At 31.6% G+C, this 19,396-nt stretch overlaps 2 protein-coding genes across 4 annotated transcripts; both read left to right on the top strand.

Moving 5' to 3' along the window:
• Window positions 1-3,352: 3,352 nt before the first annotated feature.
• Window positions 3,353-8,359, top strand: LOC110612800 ((6-4)DNA photolyase). 2 transcript variants are annotated; one of them, XM_021753603.2, is made up of 14 exons: window positions 3,353-3,826; window positions 3,902-3,973; window positions 4,113-4,193; window positions 4,351-4,530; window positions 4,607-4,678; window positions 5,390-5,476; window positions 5,658-5,756; window positions 5,835-5,918; window positions 6,362-6,448; window positions 6,564-6,635; window positions 6,708-6,821; window positions 7,261-7,348; window positions 7,428-7,523; window positions 7,875-8,359. In XM_021753603.2, exons 1-14 carry the CDS (start codon window positions 3,470-3,472, stop codon window positions 8,057-8,059), a joined length of 1,674 nt encoding a protein of 557 aa, XP_021609295.1. In that variant the 5' UTR covers window positions 3,353-3,469; the 3' UTR covers window positions 8,060-8,359. The 2 variants fall into 2 exon arrangements, with proteins under 2 accessions (XP_021609295.1, XP_021609294.1); XM_021753602.2 differs by having other exon boundaries at window positions 5,658-5,918.
• A 1,679-nt stretch (window positions 8,360-10,038) lies between these two features.
• Window positions 10,039-15,762, top strand: LOC110613874 (cytochrome c oxidase subunit 5b-1, mitochondrial). Of its 2 annotated transcripts, none has more exons than XM_021755250.2 (6): window positions 10,039-10,384; window positions 10,873-10,955; window positions 12,043-12,093; window positions 14,440-14,506; window positions 14,659-14,738; window positions 15,369-15,762. In XM_021755250.2, exons 1-6 carry the CDS (start codon window positions 10,231-10,233, stop codon window positions 15,429-15,431), a joined length of 498 nt encoding a protein of 165 aa, XP_021610942.1. In that variant the 5' UTR covers window positions 10,039-10,230; the 3' UTR covers window positions 15,432-15,762. The 2 variants fall into 2 exon arrangements, with proteins under 2 accessions (XP_021610942.1, XP_021610941.1); XM_021755249.2 differs by having other exon boundaries at window positions 10,042-10,384; window positions 10,870-10,955.
• The last annotated feature ends 3,634 nt before the right edge of the window (window positions 15,763-19,396 follow it).

Here is a 19,396-nt window from a genome sequence, read left to right as displayed (position 1 = left end):
TTAGAAAATTAAGGCAGAACGTAGCGGCTAATGGCATTAAAGATCAAAGAAATACAAAGAGAAAAAAGAAAAAAAAAAAAAAAAGAGAGTTAGGTTTGCAATCCACGAACAACTCTGCTTAGATTTTGTTTTTCTTCTTAATTTTAGCGATGATGTTATACTGACTTCCATCATATGCGTGCTAATCTCCTTATCCCCATTGACAATAAAAAATATTAAAATATGGGGTAAAATCACATATCAAAGAAATAAAAAATTTTGAAAAATTTATCGAAACTGAAATTGAAAAATTGAATCCATTCAACCGAAATTAAGAATATTTTATTATTAAATTAATATAATAATAAAATATTTTTGATTTAGGAAATATTTAGTTTAGGTCTCAGTATCACAATTACATGTGTTATCATGATATTTCAATAAACACTGTACCAAAACATTAATGCAGACATTCACTAAATCGATGAAAAAGGGAAGACTCCTTCACTTGGCCACCGACTATCCGAGAATTGGCAGTATCAACAAAGTTTAACCAAACAAATGGAATTTAAACTAATTGATCGTATAAAGCTTCAATGACAAAATAGCTAATAGCAGATCACACAGCAGTATTTAAGTTCAGATTATAATTAAGAACAATACATAGAACAGCATGCTTCTGAGCATAATATTTTGAGTAAACTGCCAAGTATGAAGTTCAGATTTTCCATTTCACTAGGGAATCTGGGAATGAAATTGATAAATTTTTGTCAACAGTAAAATTACAAAAGGGAGCCATAGTAGAAGAGCGAAAATTCATTGCATTTGTCAAGGCTGCTAGATACAAGAATTTCTGTAGAAATACAAGGACAGGAGCAAAATTATGCAACATCATCTGGAGACACTATATAATCAACCTCAATATCAAAGCCTTGGACACTGAACAAGGAATGTTTTGGTGAAGCAACGATCTATGAGTTTAAACTTCGTTCAATACTCAAAATATAATTTATATAAATACATTAAAGCTGTAAGAAGCAAGCAGCAGCTTATGAACAGTAAAGCAGATGAAGTACATCAGCAGAAATACACCCACTGACCTAATTTGCAGCTGTCTCTGTGCCAAAATCAAGCCTTTCTCACCTACAACCTTGAGTTAGAAGCACAGTTAGAAAAATTTACTATTTAGTTTTTGAATTTTATCATTATTAACTTTGATTTTAAGAAATGTATTAAAACATTAAATTCTTTTCATTCTCTTTTTCATTAAAATTAAATAAAAAATAATAGAAAAATTTAAAACTCAATTTTATGTTTTTTAATTTCAATTTAAGCTTTATTTTTTCTATAAAATCTAAACTTTCTCACATACAACCTTCCATATATGTTAACCACAAACAAAAGGAAGAGATAATGCATCAAGAAACCATTAGATATTCAACACAATCTCTTTACCTTTCATCTAATGCTAACATATGCAAGCATAACATTGAAAATTCCCTAGTAACATAAACAAATATATATACTTAATTATTTTATCAAAAAAAGTTTTGCCAGCAGAAATTCAACATCTTACTCTCCCCGCTCTTTCTCTTTAGCTTACTTTCTTCTTCTTATGCTTCTCTTCAAGCTGAAGCTGAAGGCCTAGGCTCTGAAAGAGTAGGATACTAGTAACGAATGACAAACGTCTCAAGCAAGCGTTTTATAAGCCTTTCTTTCCCATGCCAAGAATGGAAGAATGACATTTCCGCTACAAAAATAGCGAACCAATACTATGAAATTTCATTTATAGAAAATTAAAAAAATCTTTCAAGCTTTTAAATTGAAAATTTAAATCAAAGCACAAATCAACAATTTTAACAATAACATCTCACAACAAATCAAATTCTTAAAATTGAGTAAATCTAAAATACATCCAAAAGTAAAAATTAAAAATTAAATCCCAATAAAAAATTAAATAATACAAAATTGAGCTCCATTGATATTGATACATGAGTAGTGATTAGAGATGAAATAGCAGAAGCTAATGTTTGCTTCATTCACAATCTTAACCCATCTCCTTTTTAACTTCAGCTTCATTTTGGATTTGATCTCTATTAGGTATCTCTAAATTAGTTTTTACCGTCTGTAAAAATTTGTTTTTTAGCTTGATTCGACTCATACCAATCTTTTGAGACTCTCATTACTATCAAAGAGAGAGAATGGTGGTTGAAGAAGAAGAAACTATGAAAAAGTGATGGAGAAACGGAGTGAGAGAATCGAAAGGTTAAAAGAGTTAATAAAGATAAAATTTAATTTAAAAGATAAAGAATTATTTAATATTTTTAATGTATTAATTATGAAAATAGGCTGAAGGAGTATATAATTAACGAAATTAAAAAGAAAAGATGATTTAATAGTTTTCTAACAAAATTGTAAATCTTTTTAAATATAAAAATATTAATTTATTATACAGCATATATAATAATTAAAAATATAATTATTTTTTATACTCATATATAATTTTTATTATATAATAATAAATACTATAACTAATTTAATTATTATTTCTAATATTTTTAATTTATATATTGTAATTTAAAATAATTTATTGATATGAAATTTTAACTTTTAAAAAATTAATAAATTCTAAATAGATAATATAATTTAAATAAAAATAAAATCAAGATAGCTACTAACCGATTAAAAAATAATTCTAAAATTAAAAGAGATTTAAAATGCAATAGATATTATATCAACGTCCAATCAACTACTTTTTAGCTTTTTAAAAATTTTATCAAATATTTAATTTAATTGTTTGAATGTCAATTAACTATCAGTCACATTTAAATGTTAAAATCAAATATTCTTATATTTAATTATATTGTTGGTCCAGTTCAAAAAAAAATACATTGTTGGTATACAAAATAATTAATAAAAATATGTATTAATTTATTTTTTTAATAATATAAATATAAAATTATTAATTTAAAATATATATATATATAATATATAGAAGGAGATACAAGAATTATTGTATTAATAAAAATAAAATATAAAAATATTTTAATAAATTTTTAAAAATAAAAGAATTTTTTTTTTTTGAAATAGGAGGTTGGGGGAGTCAAATCTTAGACCTTTCAAAGCTACAGGAAACACTTTCCACCAGACTAAGTCTTGAAGTACTTAAAAATAAAAGAATTAACTTATAATATTTAGAAATTAAATAATAAATCTTTTAAACTTTATTTAGTTAACTCGTTTAAGTTGGGTCACCCCAGAAATTTTATGATACGCAGTCGTTTCAAACATCTCCCGTTCAATTTCAACCACAAAAATTATCATTCAACGTCTCGCATTTTTAAACCCACAACGTGGCGCCATATTAACCGCTTCAACAACTTCCCTTCCCTCCCAAATTTCTCCGAGCATTTACTGATCCCCATGCCCTCACTGTCGATAAAGTATCAGCTAACAATCCTCTCTTGATCTCTCTACCGCCGCTACGCGTATGCCATTGCCGTTCTCTCTCTCTAGGCCTCAGTGTTGTCGTCACCCATTAACCATGGCGTCCGGGTCAACCTCTCTCATATGGTTTCGGAAGGGCCTTCGGATCCACGATAACCCGGCTCTGGAGTATGCTTCCAAAGGGTCCAAATTTGTTTACCCAGTCTTTGTAATTGACCCGCATTACATGGAGCCTGATCCGAAAGCTTTCACTCCTGGATCGACCCGTGCGGGCCTAAACCGTATCAGATTCTTGCTAGAGAGTCTAGTGGATCTCGATTTGAGCCTCAAGAAGCTTGGCTCCAGGTTGCTGGTTCTCAAGGGAGAGCCTAGCCAGGTTTTGATTCGGTGCTTGAAGGAAGTGAGTGCCTCTCTCCCTCTCTCTCTAACCATCAAGATATGAGGCTGTTCACTTATCTTCTTGTTGTTGTTGCAGTGGGATGTGAAAAAACTTTGCTTCGAATTTGATACAGATCCATATTACCAAGATTTAGATGTTAAAGTGAAGGTAAGCTACAAAGTAACTTTCCCTTTAATTGCCTATTCTATGCATCTGTTACTATTGGATAAAAACAGTTTGTCTTTTGTAAGAATGTGATCATGTAGTTGAGTGTTAGATAGTAGTGAGATTAAGCTGGTTTTGTCAGGATTATGCTTCTTCGGCTGGAATTGAAGTGTTCTCTCCAGTGAGTCATACCCTTTTCAATCCTGAGGATATCATACAGAAGGTGCGGTAAAAGTAACACTCTTACATTCATTTTGGTACCTGCTCGGGCCCTCCTTATGTTATTTTCACTAGTCCTGGGCAGTTTAATATCCAGGCTTCAGTTTTTACTATCCTAATCTTGGCTGGTTTGGTACGTTGCAATAATTTTTGTCCAAAAGAATGGAGGAAAGCCGCCTCTAAGTTACCAATCATTTCTAAAGGTTGCTGGACAACCCTCATGGGCGTCATCACCACTTTCAACCACAATTCTCTCACTTCCTTGTGTTGGGCATATTGGAAGCTGTGAGATATCAGAAGTTCCAACAGTAGAAGAGCTTGGCTATAAAGACATTGAGCAAGTACGAAGTTACCTACGTACTGAGATTTCCATTTTTTTCTTTTAAACTTAGTACTAATATTAGATTCTGTTTGCAGGTTGAATGGACTCCTTTTAGAGGTGGTGAATCAGAAGCATTGAAAAGGTTAAGAGAATCAATCAATAACAAGGTATGATATTTAGTGAATTCTCTTTTTGATTCCCACATGTAGCTGATGATTGCAAAAAGAAAAGTTTGCTGCCTTTTATTTTTCTTCAAAGCTTCATTTTTTTTTTTCTCCGAGGTGTTGTAGCACATATTCTTTTCAAGGAAATAATTTTCTTATCCAGTAATTGAATGTGATTCTCTATCAGTCTATCTTTATGTTTAATTTTGAGATATTCCATTAATGAATACCAAGAGAGGTTTAGGCATATGGCGTCAACTCATAACTTAGGTATTAACATAAACTTTTTGATAAGTGTACGGTCTGTGTGTTTAAGCTTTTTCTTCTATTTCTACATGGCATGGCTTCTGGAGCAGCATGAGTTGGCTTGGTCAACTTGGTATTGACTGGTTTGAAGTGTGCGTGTTGGTTAGGAGGGTCATCCATGAGCTTCCGTGCGTAGGCAAGTGATGCATGACCCAATTTGTGTATTGGAGCTCAAAAGAAAAAAAAAACATCATATTTGATGTACTTGGTATTGTTTTTATTTACTCCTTGTGCAGTTTGAACAAGGTGACATGACATTTAGACTGCCTTTCATATGTCGCAGACTTTAACTCATATCCACCTAATTTACTCTTTCTTTTTCATGTTTTAATTTGTAGGGTCTTCAAAACCCATTTTGTAGGATGTGGCAGTGGCAGTTATGCAGCTTACTTTTTCTTCATATTGCAGGAGTGGGTGGCAAATTTTGAGAAACCTAAGGGTGACCCATCTGCATTTGTGAAACCAGCAACTACTGTGCTATCTCCATACTTAAAAGTGAGTCACAAACACAATGGTTTATATCAGTTGCTAATATCTCGAGTAAAAAACAGAATAGTTATTGGTTATTAGCATCTCTTACAGTTGATGCAAGGATTATAACCTGCGCACTAGAGAAATCTAGTATTTCTTTGAGCATTTCTTCATTTTCCTTGCCAATTTTGCAATCTATTTGCAGTTTGGCTGTCTCTCTTCCAGATACTTCTACCAATGTCTTCAAGATGTCTATAGAAATGTCCGAAAGCACACTTCACCACCAGTTTCTCTTGTTGGCCAGGTCAGTTTTAATTTCAGTATTACAGATGATCATGCTGCAGATACCATTAAACTATTGTTTGGCTTCAAAAATTGGCAGCTGTTGTGGCGAGATTTCTTCTACACAGTGGCTTTTGGCACTCCTAACTTTGATCACATGAGGGGAAATAGAATATGCAAGCAGGTAAACCAATATCACTTGCACGAGATTTCCTCAGACAACCTGCATAATTTCTTTTAGTAGTCCATACCTGTGATAGTTTGATAAAGGATCATCTATACTGGCGAAAATTTTCTTCTTTGTGAAGCATTTTACTCTTTATTCTTCAACCTTTTCATTATTGCCATTGGAACTTTCTACCAACTATGAGCTATGTTGCAATATCAAATGAACTAGTTTATTTATTTAATTTTTTGAAGAGGATCGGAGCTCTTTCCTAATAAAACCTCTTTGACTGGAGCTATATGAATTAGAATCTAGAAACAAACTTTAAAAATGGTTAACTACTAATGTAAGAGGCTATGCATTCTCATTTCTTGTGTGCCCATTTGTACCTTTTTTTTTTTACATTCTCCCTGCATGGATTCCTTATATATAGTGTTGATGAAACTATATTACAATGTTAGATACCTTGGAGTGATGATAACGAATTGCTAGCAGCTTGGAGGGAAGCTAGAACTGGATATCCTTGGATTGATGCTATCATGGTTCAGGTTAGGTCTGTGTTTAAACTACTAAATTATTTTCTATCATCAAGTTTAAATTGCAGTTACTTTACATATGTTAAATAGGAAGCTTGTTTGAAACTTAGATATGTTGCCCTTGTAGCTTAGCAAGTGGGGTTGGATGCACCATTTAGCAAGGCATTGTGTTGCCTGTTTTCTAACTCGTGGCGATCTGGTATGACCAACATGTCATTTTCTCTCTTTTTCATAACTCCTCCTTGCTTGACAAAAACTTTTCTGCTGATAGTTTGTGCATTGGGAAAAAGGGCGTGATGTCTTTGAGAGACTTCTAATTGATTCAGATTGGGCAATTAACAATGGGAACTGGCTATGGCTGTCATGTTCATCATTCTTTTATCAGGTATGAATCATTTGTACATACAAGTTTTCATGATGATGTTGCCAGTTGTTGGATTCCCATAGTAACTGGCATCCTAAATCTAAGTTTGGGTCCATTTCACCAGTGTTTTACGACTTATTAATGCTCAGTAGTGCCCTTACAAAGGAGAATGCCTACAAGGATGCAACAATAGTTTGTAATAATCTTGTCAAACTGTTGGGTAATTTTATTCAAGTATCTCACATGTCATCATTCCATGGATTCAACTGATATCCTTGCATGATAAAATGGAAGATAGTTTTGTCCTTATTTTTTCATCTGCCACCTGCTTGTACAAAAAGTGAGGTCCTTGTTGTGCTACAAGAATCTAGCTTTTGCTTTGAAATATTACTTCTTTATGTTGCAAATGAATGGACTCTAGTTCAAACCTTCTAAGATTAATGGTGTTTGTGATGGCCAGTATAACCGTATCTACTCTCCGATATCTTTTGGGAAGAAATATGACCCAAATGGTAATTACATAAGGCATTTTCTCCCAGTATTGAAAGGTAATTGAGGCTTCTTGACGTATCATCATCTTATTTTGGCTCTGTTATATGTTATATATAATCAAATGTCAATAATCAGACATGCCAAAGGAGTACATCTACGAGCCATGGACAGCTCCAATAAATGTTCAAACTAAAGCAAAGTGCATAATAGGAAGAGATTATCCAAAACCAGGTCAGTTCTCTAGTGCTGCCCTAGTCTAATTTTGCTCTGCCTTTACTGTGAAATGTAAGAAATTGTGGGATTTTGTGCTTTTCTGATCAAGGGACCTACTTTGGATTTAACTTTTCACTCGGTGGTAGTTCCCTTAAACAATGTAATACATATTGCTATATAAAGAAATAAATCATACAAAAAGGGATGTTCTGTGAAGTAGAACTATTCTGCTAGCAAATTCCTAGAGCCAAAGTAGGAGCAACTATCCAGAGACTTACTCTTGATTGCATTCTTTTATAACATTTCTATTTGATCTGTCTTGACTTCACCTGCAGTTTGATTTGAAGTTTATTCTACATTTTGTTCCAGTGATTTCTCATGATTCTGCAAGCAAGGACTGTAAGAGAAAGTTGGCAGAGGCTTATGCATTAAACCAACAATTGAATGGCCAGCTGAGCGAAGCAGATTTAGTGAATTTAAAAAGAAAGCTGGAGCAAGATCAAGATCAAGAGCCCAAAAGTAGACCTCGAAGACAACGAAAGTTAATGACATGAGCTAAGATATGTTGCAGATTATCAATTTATTTTTTTGGATTGCTGAAATGGTTGGCAAGGGGTCTAGTAGTTGAAGGAGGAATCAATTCCGTAATAGGCAACTCACCGACTTTCTCACTTCGTCTTTGATTATACTAATCATATTTTGTCTGGAAGTTTTATAGTATGGCAATTTAGGAAGTCATTGGCTAATTAGCTTAACTTAGTAGTTCGTTAAACAGAAAAGTTTGAATCATCTCTTCAAATTACTGGTATAGTTGATGCCTGTCTTTTATGTGAAGAATTGCTGCACTTAACATTTTGCAGGTGTCTACTGGAGGATATAGTGAACGGGTCTAATAAAAACAAAAATCTTAAAGTTGAGACATGGGTTCAATTCAGAGCTCTTGAATCGGTATCAGTTTAGGGATTTAACCAGTTAAACTGGCAAGTAATTCGAATGGTAAATTGAAAGTGGTAACAAAAAATTGAATATTTAATACCATTTTGCCTCTTGGGTTGTATATATATTTATTTTTTAATACTTTTTTTTTCATATGGTTCATTTTTTTTAGTCTATTAATGCCAATTTCGAGGTCAGACTAATTAGAAATAAAATTGGTTAATTATTTATATTATTAATGTGGATAGTATTTTTAGGATCAAGGAAAAATAAAAAGTGGATTGCAATTAGTTTATGTAAATACCATAGAATTTCATGATAAGATTAGTTATGACCTAGTTTTCTTGGGTGTTCTTTTTGTGACTCTATACTCTCGCCTTTTTCTCTTCTTAAATTTAACTTTTTCTTTCTCATTCTCTATAAAGATATTGATGTCATTATTAAGAGGTTCAAAGATATTCCGATCGTTACTTATAATTTTTGTATGGTGGGAATATTTCTTATATATAATCTAATCAATTTTTAAAATATGTAGACTTTTTTAGCAGATTTATGACGGCAATCCTCGACAGTTATTGTATTGAAATATTTGGTTTCTAATTATAAGTCGGATATTTTATTTTTGATGAAAACAAAAACTCTTAGTTCTCGTATATAATTTTTTCGTAATTTTTTACATTTTGATGGTTGTTTCTCATTTAATAGACAATGGTTGGGAGGAGGCATTTCATTTATGTGGAAAAGTCATGGATTTATTTTTGTGGTTGGTTTTTCTTTAAATTTTATTGATTCGGTTGTTTCGGAAGGTAATGTTGAATGGATTTACTAGTTATTATGAATTTTCGGAATCGCAATGACGACGTCAGTTTTGAAAACTTATTCGAATTTTATTTCGTGGAAACTCTGTTCCGTGACTTTTTTCAGGAGACTTTAATGATTTATGCTTGAGAGAGAAAAAAGGAGGAGTATTTTTGTTAAATTATCTTATGCAGGACTTTAAACAAGTACTTGAGGAGGATTTTTATCAAATTATCTTATATAAGAGATTTGATTTTGAATGATTATAAATTTTTGTTAGATTTTAAAATTGATATTTTTATTAAATTGATTCATCGTAATACTGTTTTTCGGTTCATATTTTGGTTAGACAATCTAATCGTATCTGTTTGAAATAATAAATAGAATTTTATTAATACAATCTAATTTTATTAAAAAAAAAAATAGTTATGGCCTATTTGACCAGTTGTAAGAACTATGTAGCTCAATTATTGGATTAAGAAAATAAAAAGTAAATTAACTGATACTTCATTCCTCCCACTAAAATAGACTTTTTTTTTTCAAATTATAAATTACATTTTTTAAAAGGTATATTATTTATTAGGTTTGATTTATAATTTCAAAAATAATTTAATTATATTAATTATTTAATAAATCAATATAACTAGAAGTTATATTAAAAAATAAAAAAATCTATAAATATAATTATATTAATGATATTTTATTTTATTAATTTATGTGAAAATAGTATCTAAAATTTCAGAAGAAAAAATTGGAGGTAAAATCCTCGATTTCGCACGTGCCAGCCAAGTCAATCCCCGTGCACTCCACAGCTCAACGCACTGGGACTGAAACCCCATTTTGGCCGTTCTCCCCATTTCCCATTTTCCATGAAATTATTGTTCTCTATAGACTGAGAACGCTAGAGACCAGATAGAAGCCTGAGATACAGACAGGGTGTGACCTTCGATCACAAGAGAACACAGAATCTGAATCCACCAAAACGACGACGATGTGGAGAAGATCACTCTCTTCACAGCTCAAAACCCTAGCCTCCTCTAACCTATCTGCTTCCGCCGCCATCCGATTCGCACGCTCTAATCGGTCCTTCATTTCCCCATCGCCTTCCGCTTCTCTCTTCCATCGATACTTCAGTGCCGATTCAGGTTTTCCTTCAGATCCTCACTTCACTTTCATATTTGTATTTCTACAGTTATTGTATCTCTTTTTATATTCTCGTCAATTTTGTTTGGCTTCTGTATCGCTATGACGGGAAGTGTATGCTTCCGTGGTTATGATATGTGTGGTCGTAAATGGAAGTGTATGAATGGACGTATAGATAAAGCTCCTTGTGTTTCGGGGGGGAGAAAATTATCCTAAACTGCATAATTTTCTAGCTGTTAGTGCCCCACCTAACTCAATATGATAGAAAATGATTAGTTATAAGCATTAAGCCTACACAGGCAAACATGTTTTTCTACATTTGAAGATGAGCGCCTTTATTTTTATTTTTATTTTTATGTATGCATATGAAATTGATTTGAGTTGCCCTAGATTTACTGTGAACAATGCCTGTAGAAGCGAGCATGCTTGTTCAAATGCATGTGTCTGTGTATTTGTATGTGAGTGAACGGTGTGTTCTGTTTTTCAGCAGATGGTTCTGTGAAAAAGAGGGTTGAGGATGTAATGCCTATTGCTACTGGACACGAGCGGGAGGAGCTTGAAGCTGCACTTCAGGTAGTTATTCTTGGTTTACGGATTAGAAAAAAGGATAAAGTCTTTTTTTAACCCCAAAGAATTCATGTATTGGAATGCACTTGGATTTTTTCTTTTTTTTTTTTTTTGGGTTTTCATGTAATGGAAAGTTAAATGCCACTACTAGCAATAATTTTAGTTGGATTTGATTTGATATTTTGTTTACATCTGTTATTAGAATCCCACAATTCTCAAAATTTATGGAGTGAATCTACTTATGTCAGAATCTTATGATTTGTACTATTCGATTCAATTCTCTTTCCTAGCAGTTCAAATTTGTAGGGTTAATTACAGATGTACTTGAATCACAATCAAATTGAAAGAATCGATAGTAAAACAATATGAATAGATCTATTCTTTCTTTAAAGAGTTGTTAGACCTTATACCTTCAAATTCATTTTTTACTGTGGAAGTATACATAAAACCTTACCTTGCTTGACTAGCTATTTTTTCCCTCTCATTTTTTTTAAATATTTTTATTTACTTCTCCAATTGTCATTGTCAAATTATGAAATTTTTTATGAATATATTCTCACATTTTCATTTAACCAACTTTTTGAAATGAACTAATTATTCCTTTTTATTATTTAATACTTTGATCAATTTTAAATGAGAGTTTCAGCACATGCACAATGTTAATTATTCCTTGCAACTTCAAGAGTTTATGAAGTGTAATATAAAACTTTATAACGCAATAAGAATTTCTCTTATAAAACTTATTTCTAATTAGCTAAATGATAATTCTATATTTATTTAAATATGGCATTGTGATTCTTTTACTTATTTTATTGTGATTCTTTTACTTATTTTCTTGAACTTACATTTTTGTAATTAATTTTGAGGTTTTTTGTTGAATCCCTGTGATTCAGTTCTCCATTAAATGAAGATTTTAATATCTCTACTTTGAGACAAATTATGAAAATTTATTTATCATGCATATGCATTCACTTATTAATTATTTTGTTTCTCTGTTTATTAATTATTCTGTTTCCCTGTTTGATTCTTTATATCAATGGATTTTGTTGCTAATTGAAACATTATCCTTGCTTTTTTGGTCTGTTTTGAATAGGGGAAGGATGTTCTTGAAATTAACCATCCTGTTGGTCCTTTTGGCACAAAGGTTAGTGGTTTCTGAGTTGAACAATAGATATGGTGTGTTATTTATTCACATTGCATAACTAACATTGATCTCCTCTATGTGCTTTAATATATCGTCACCGATAGGCCATCAAGATCGTGTAGGAGCTTATTTTTCATTGAAATCTTATATTTCCCAAGTATTCTTTTTTTAATTGGTATAATGTCTTTTTTTCATGATTGGAGCTTGCTCAAATAGGGGGAGAAAAAAAAACTCTCTTCATCCTATAATTTTTATCCATCTTTTCTTTTTTCGTTGTCCCAAAATTAGTATTTACTTTTCTTTTTTATATTATGGTTAACATATAAATTGACTATTACAACCTATTTAATTTTATTTCCAATACAACCTCTTAGTTATTGTTATTTTTCTAAATGAGTATTCAAAACATCTCTCAGTGTTTAATAAAATTTAATGTCTTTAAGATGGGTATAATTAGAAGGTTAATAAAAAAATTGTCTTTTTTAATATGTGTGAAACAGTAAAGTGGACAAAAATTATGGGACGAAGGGAGTAAAACGATTTCTAGTATTTAACTATTTTTTTATATATAAAAAAATCTCTATTGCCTTATGTAGTTATTCCAGAATGCAAATACCTGATAGTTCCTAAATAATATTTTATCCTAGTTTTCTTGTAATTGAGTTGGTTAGATGGATTTACATCTCATTTCAGGTCAACTGTAACCCTTGGACTTTGGATCAGCTCAGATCACTTTGTTATTGTTGCTATTGTTGTTGTTGCAATTTCCCCCATGTGCAGTTATTTTTGCAATTTTTAATTCAAAATAGAAGGTTAAATTACTATATTCCCCTATCATCTAGTATTATCAATAATTTATCATCCTTTATGAAAATGAAATGAAGTGCTCCTTGGAGTTTGGTTCCATTAATGAAATAGTCCTGTTAAAAAATTCCTTTTGAGCCTGCTAAGTGTATACAAATGACCAAATTGTCTGCATCTATAATTGTGTTAGTTTTACTTTTAAGATGGGTACCCCACACATGTTCTAAAAGTTGGTTGTAATTTAGTGGGGCAATGATTACCCAAAAAAAAGTCATGCTAGCTAACCACTGTTTGAACTTTTCCTCACCTGGCATTCCTTTGCAGTTTCCTCTCCTCATCAAGCCACTTTCCTTTCTCAATCCTGTATAATACTCTAATAATGTTGTCGACGTTGAAGTCAATGGCCCAAATTTGATAATCCACTGCCATTTAGTCACCATCCTCCTTATCCTTGTTGCCTCCAAAACCCAGGTAGCAGGTGGTCTTTGATTGTCGGATTTATTTGACATTTTTACTTTTTGATGGTTAGCATTGAAAGTTGGCATGAAGGTCACTGCATGCTTCCTAATTTTGCTCATTGCCATGCTCCTCTACATGTTAATATGTGTAATGACTCAACCATATTCTTCTTCTGGGGGTTTGGTCAATGGAAGTTAGCTGAATTCCCCTTTAATTGTCTTGTCACAGTGAGCTGTTCTAGCTATTGCTTTTGGTAAAGTATCGCCCCAAACAAAAACTAGAAGAAGGAAGCATCTCTTATCTATCTCTCTTCTAAAATAAGAGTCTCTCTGGCTGTTTGAATATCATATCTCAAGTTCTATTGCTTAGTTCTTGATTGGTTAAGTAACTTGACCTTTATAAAGATGTAAATGTAGGTTTGTAGTTGCCAAGTCATATTTTTTAGTCAAGCCCAGCATTAACAGGCTTAATGGAATTTTTTGGTCTGAGGTACTACAGTTTTTCTGGTCCGGTTGGTCCATAATTGCATAATGAGAAGCAAGATGATAATTCCCTTTCTTCCAAAAAAGAAGGGGGGGTGGGGGAGGATGATAGTGCCTTCTATATAAATGTAATCAATTTTTCTCTAATATTTGAATTTGTGAACTGGATTTCTATTGCAAATTTATGTTTTTTAAGGTTTATTTAGAGGTCTATGGATTCACATTTAGCTGTTCTGACTTCTGAGTTTTGAGCATGATTCTGCTATGTTCTCACTTCATCTAGCAATAATTCAATGATGATAGTTTCCCATTGACCAACACCTAGGAATTAGGCTATTTCATGGTACCTATCCATTTATTGCTAAAGATTTGAAATTTTGGATGTCAGCCAATAACAAAGTTTGTCAGATTTTTTCTTTTATTTAGTTTTTTTTTTTTAAATTTTTCATCATCTAATGGTTACTGACTTCTAAACTGTGAGCTACATATCGTCTGCTCATATTATTTATTTAAGTTTGCCTTCAGTATGTAATATTCTCTTGCTATAATCACATTATTTTTTGCAATAATGTAACCTGTATGTATTTGCCATTTTTTTCAGGAAGCCCCGGCAGTTGTCAAGTCATACTATGACAAGAGGATTGTGGGTTGCCCTGGAGGTGAAGGAGGTGGGCTCTCTCTCTCTCCCTCCCCATCTCCCCCTTCCTTCCCTGCTGTTGCTGCTGATTTTGTTGTTTCTTTGAATTAAACCTACATAATTATGCATAACATGAAAATCAATTTGACACAGTTTGCAACTTTACATGTTCTTGAACTACAGAGGATGAGCATGATGTTGTCTGGTTTTGGTTGGAGAAAGGCAAGCCTCATGAATGTCCAGTTTGCTCACAGTACTTCGTGGTCAGTATGAGATCAGAACTGATATTTCTAGAAAGTTTGTAGTGTTTGCTATTTTGCTTCTACTTTGGATTGAGCGATTCTGGATTTATATAGTGAGATCTACAACTGCTGTGGTTGGCCAATTGATTATCACAGTAGATTGTTTCACTGCATGCTTAATCGACATGGCATGGATGAGCAACCAATATTCTGATGAAAAATCACCCTATGAGAATATGTGTGTCTGTGTGTACTTGTTTTTTCACAATTGATGAGAATATACATCTTGATCATTATGAAATGAAAACTGCAGCAAAATCATATGCCTTGCAACCTTTAATTAATCATATATTAACTGGGACGAAATTATTCGGTGTTTAATACTTTATTTAGAAACTACGTTGATTGCTTGATTTTGTAAGGTTCTAATTGGATTATACTATTAAGCGTCATGTCATGTAAAACATTTGACTTCATCAGAATTGCATGTGCTTAATGTTTAAGGAAATGATCATTTATCAGCTTTCCCTGAAAGATGCTTGTATTTGGATAAATGGACCAGAAGCTGTCTCTGCTGCATTTCTGCATTAGATATTCCAAGTTCCATTCAGAATGTAGAATTTTCCTGATTATTCTGTTGGTGGTTAACAGCTGGAAGTAGTGGGACCTGGTGGACCTCCGGATGGACATGGCGATGATGAAGATCATCACTAATTACAGCATTTCAATTTTCCTCTCGGAATAAGATTCAGGAAGATGACAATTTCCAATATACATGCAGCATTGAAGTTCAGAAGCTTAATGTCTTGTTCGCTTGTTCTTGATTAGTCCTTTCATCTCTTGTGGCTGTTGCTTTTTCAACTGATATGGATGGTATCTCTTTCTTTTGTGGTGATGTGGACACAGATCTGTCATCTGTTGAAACCATGGATTTTTGTTAGGTTTCCTTTAATGCATTGCCAAATAATTGATGGCTACAGTTCCATTATTTCGTGAAAATTCTTGATGTTTGCATGAAAGGAAATCATAGTACTTTTTAACTTCATTACTTTTGGTATTGCACCATGTTAGCACCATGTGCTATGCATTTGCATCATAACAGGCATATTGAGGAGTACGGAATGCACTTGCTAATGTGAATTTGGGTGATATGATTCTAGCTCCAGTTAAAGAGGATAAATACGTTGTTGACATTGATGTGATGAAGCAGAACACCCATGGTTTCTCACGAGGGGATGTTCTAATTACCCCCGAGTTATTTTATCTTGAAGAATCAAAATTCGTATCATTTTGATTTTTCATGTGAAAGGAATATTTTTGTATTTTCATCACCTTGCTGTTTTGTTGAATGCAGGATACCAAGCTGGGTATCAGGATGGGAGATCAAACGTAAAGTTCAAATGGAATGAGGACCAATTTGGAAAAGGAATGCACTTACCTAACATTTTATTCTTGTCTTTTTGTTTTTCTTTTTCTAATAATCTTATTAAGGGACGAACCCCGTAAATGGAGTTCCCTCGATAATCTTTGTTAGTTTCGAAGCTACGGAACATAGTTATCGAATGATTCTTATCAATTGAGCAGTAACAAGTTTTTGGGTATACTGCCGTCTTTCCTTCAGGGAAAAAATTTCAATATATACCAGGTGTGTGGTTATGATTTTTTTTTTTTTTTTTTTGACATTGTTTGAGATATCATTGAAGTTTTATTGACTTATTTGTTAAAATAAATTTCCATATTTTTCAAAAAAAAATCTTATACATTAAAAATCTTATGATTATGAATTTATTATCAAACCTAATTTTCATTTAGGATAAAATACGTCGAACCAACGTTGAGTTACTAATTTAGCATTTTATTTATTAATTTAAAGTATCATAATTTATTTTAAGATAAAATGTAAAGGCGGTCCTTATAATTTATAATAATGTGATATACATAAATGTTTTCTTAAATAGCAATCTCGCACTTCGCAGTATAATAATAATAATAATAATAATAATAATAATAATAATAATAATAATAAATTAGTAACTACTTGGAGAATGTGATGAGGAGGAATCACTAATCAGAACAAGAACGGATTCAAAATTCTCTACTGACAATCTTACCAAATATAAACGAAAATGATATAATTGAAAGCAAGTATAAACAACAAACATCAGCTTCTATTTAATATATATATATATATACTCACTTTAAAATTAAATATTAACTGCATGGCGAAGCATTTTAATATTTATTATTATTATTATTATGTGCAGATGTATCTCCTTGAATTTGAATTCCATATTCAATTTTCATGAGTTGTCCAATCTATCAATTCCAACAGTATCATATTCATATGCCCATCACATTTTTAAATACCTAATTATTCTTTCCCTTTACAGTGTTTGGATCCATGCCAGAGACAATACATAATTTTATTAAAATAAGATATTTTACTAATTTAGGTGAAACATTGTGAACGTTTTCAATAATCCATAGATTCTTTTTTAATTTAAAATTCTTCCATCTAACATTTCCTTAAATTATTCAAACAATTTCCTTTGTAATAAAAAACTAAAAATAAAGTTATGAATATGGAATTGAAATATTTGAGAATTTATTAAATATATTTAGATTATTATTTTTTATTCACATTTATTTTTTTATATAAGTTATGATAAATACGTATGTAAAGATAAAAAAAAAAAACGTTACCTTTTTCTCTCTCAAGAATCTTTTCCACCCTATAAAATAATCAAAATAAAAATCACTTTCACCCAACCTAATCTAATTCTTCCCTACCTATCCTATAATTTTTTTTAATTACTTCTTTAATCCACATTCATTGAATATTTTACTTAAGGTTTAATTCATTAGGTAAGCCTATGGTATTTTGGTTTTGGTTCACAAATGTCTAGTCATTTAGATTTAGTGAGAACCAGCTTCTTACCTTCAAAACATTATGCCATTTCACTTTATTCACAATTTTGAAATTAGAACCTTCATGTCTCCTATATAGACTTAGCTATAATTTATTTCATTTGGAAGCCAGCTTATAAGCAATCAAAACAGAATTTAAAATAAATTAAATAAATTTAATTACTTGAAAAGCTCCAACTTGTTGCCTCAAGTAACAATTGTTAGTATTTTCATTATAGAAATTGCCAACTTTAGAATTTTTTGTCCATTAATATGAATCTAACATTATTATACTAGTGCCAACAGCATCTGCTGTTTCTACAGTTTTATAAACCCACAAGATTAGTATAATCCCATTTTGTAATTGAGATCGATTCTTCCCATTTTGATTGTGGGGCAAGGAAGGATTGGGTTGACAAAACATAAAGTTGCATACTTTTTTTTCCCACAAATGAGGGGAAATTGCCCTAATCAAAATATTGATTAACCATTTAGGCGGTAACCAATTGCGATTCGCCATGTCAGCTATGTTATTCCAGGTGTTTAGTCAACTAGTTGAGTAATAGAGATAGCATTATTTGTTATCTGCTAAAACACCAAAGGGTAAAAGCCAGAAACTCAATGGGACATTAGTGTATGTCTAGCTATAAAATTTTTTTTATTCTTACTAGAATCAACAAAGATTGGAAAATAGAAAGAAATTATTACATTGTACATAATGGGAGAGGTTTTATTTCTTACAAGGTTTGGATGGGATGCAATTTTAGTATTTATATATAATTATATATTTTTTTTCCCACTAGTTCCTGCTGCAGCAGCAATAAGGCTGCAACCTATAGGCAATCTGCATTGTGATATGTGATGATGGGAGATCTGGACCATTGAAATTTCAACACATAGTCCTGAAACACTTGATGGGTGGGTTCCATATAAGCATATACCAAAACTTATATTGCTCAAGAAAGGATAATTTGCCACTAGCCTTGGATTACAAATTTATCATAATCAATCAAATTGATAAACCCATATTCCAATTTTTACTGTTCTTGGTGTTTTGTGCTGAATTTGAATTGCAAACTGTAGTAGGTACAAAGAGAATGATAAGTTAGGGTTTAAAACTTTTTGTATAGTCAGTGATTTTGATTGAAATGACACCCAACCCATGGAAAGATTCTCCCATCATTTCATTAACTAATATAAGATTAGATTGGGATGAAGTGAGATGAAGATGGGTCTTAAAGCTTTTAACAAGTTGAATAAATTAAACTACATTAAAAATCTCCCATACTTGATTAATTTGCAAATTTTGCAAGTTTTTTTTAAAAAAAATCCCTTAATCTTTTCATATATCCTTTTATTGACATAATTTATTTTATAAAAAAAACAAATACTATTTTATAAAATTAAACATGATTTTACAAGTAATTCAGTTGGATAAATTTATATTCGATTTCTCATTTTCCTAATTTCCTCTAAAGAACAAAAGGTTAATATATATATATATATAAAATAATATAATAGGGTGACATAATAATCATTTAAAAGGATTCTTAATTTTGGATTATGTGATTATGGGTTATCCTCTCGTGAGTACAAACAAACAAAATTTTATATTGGTGGGGACTTGGCTAATCAATCAAACATATATAGTGGCAAGCAGAAAAGCTAGAAAGAGGATGGAAGGAGAAAAAAAAAAAAAAAAAAAAAACTAACATGTTCAGATATGTATTTATGTCAAATAAAATATATGTGCAAGAGAAATTTTATATATT

This window comes from Manihot esculenta, chromosome 4 (assembly GCF_001659605.2).
Source record: "Manihot esculenta cultivar AM560-2 chromosome 4, M.esculenta_v8, whole genome shotgun sequence".
In the NCBI taxonomy this organism is placed as follows: domain Eukaryota; kingdom Viridiplantae; phylum Streptophyta; class Magnoliopsida; order Malpighiales; family Euphorbiaceae; genus Manihot; species Manihot esculenta.
Note: the sequence above shows the minus strand (reverse complement) of the source record. Positions and strands in the feature narration are given on the sequence as shown.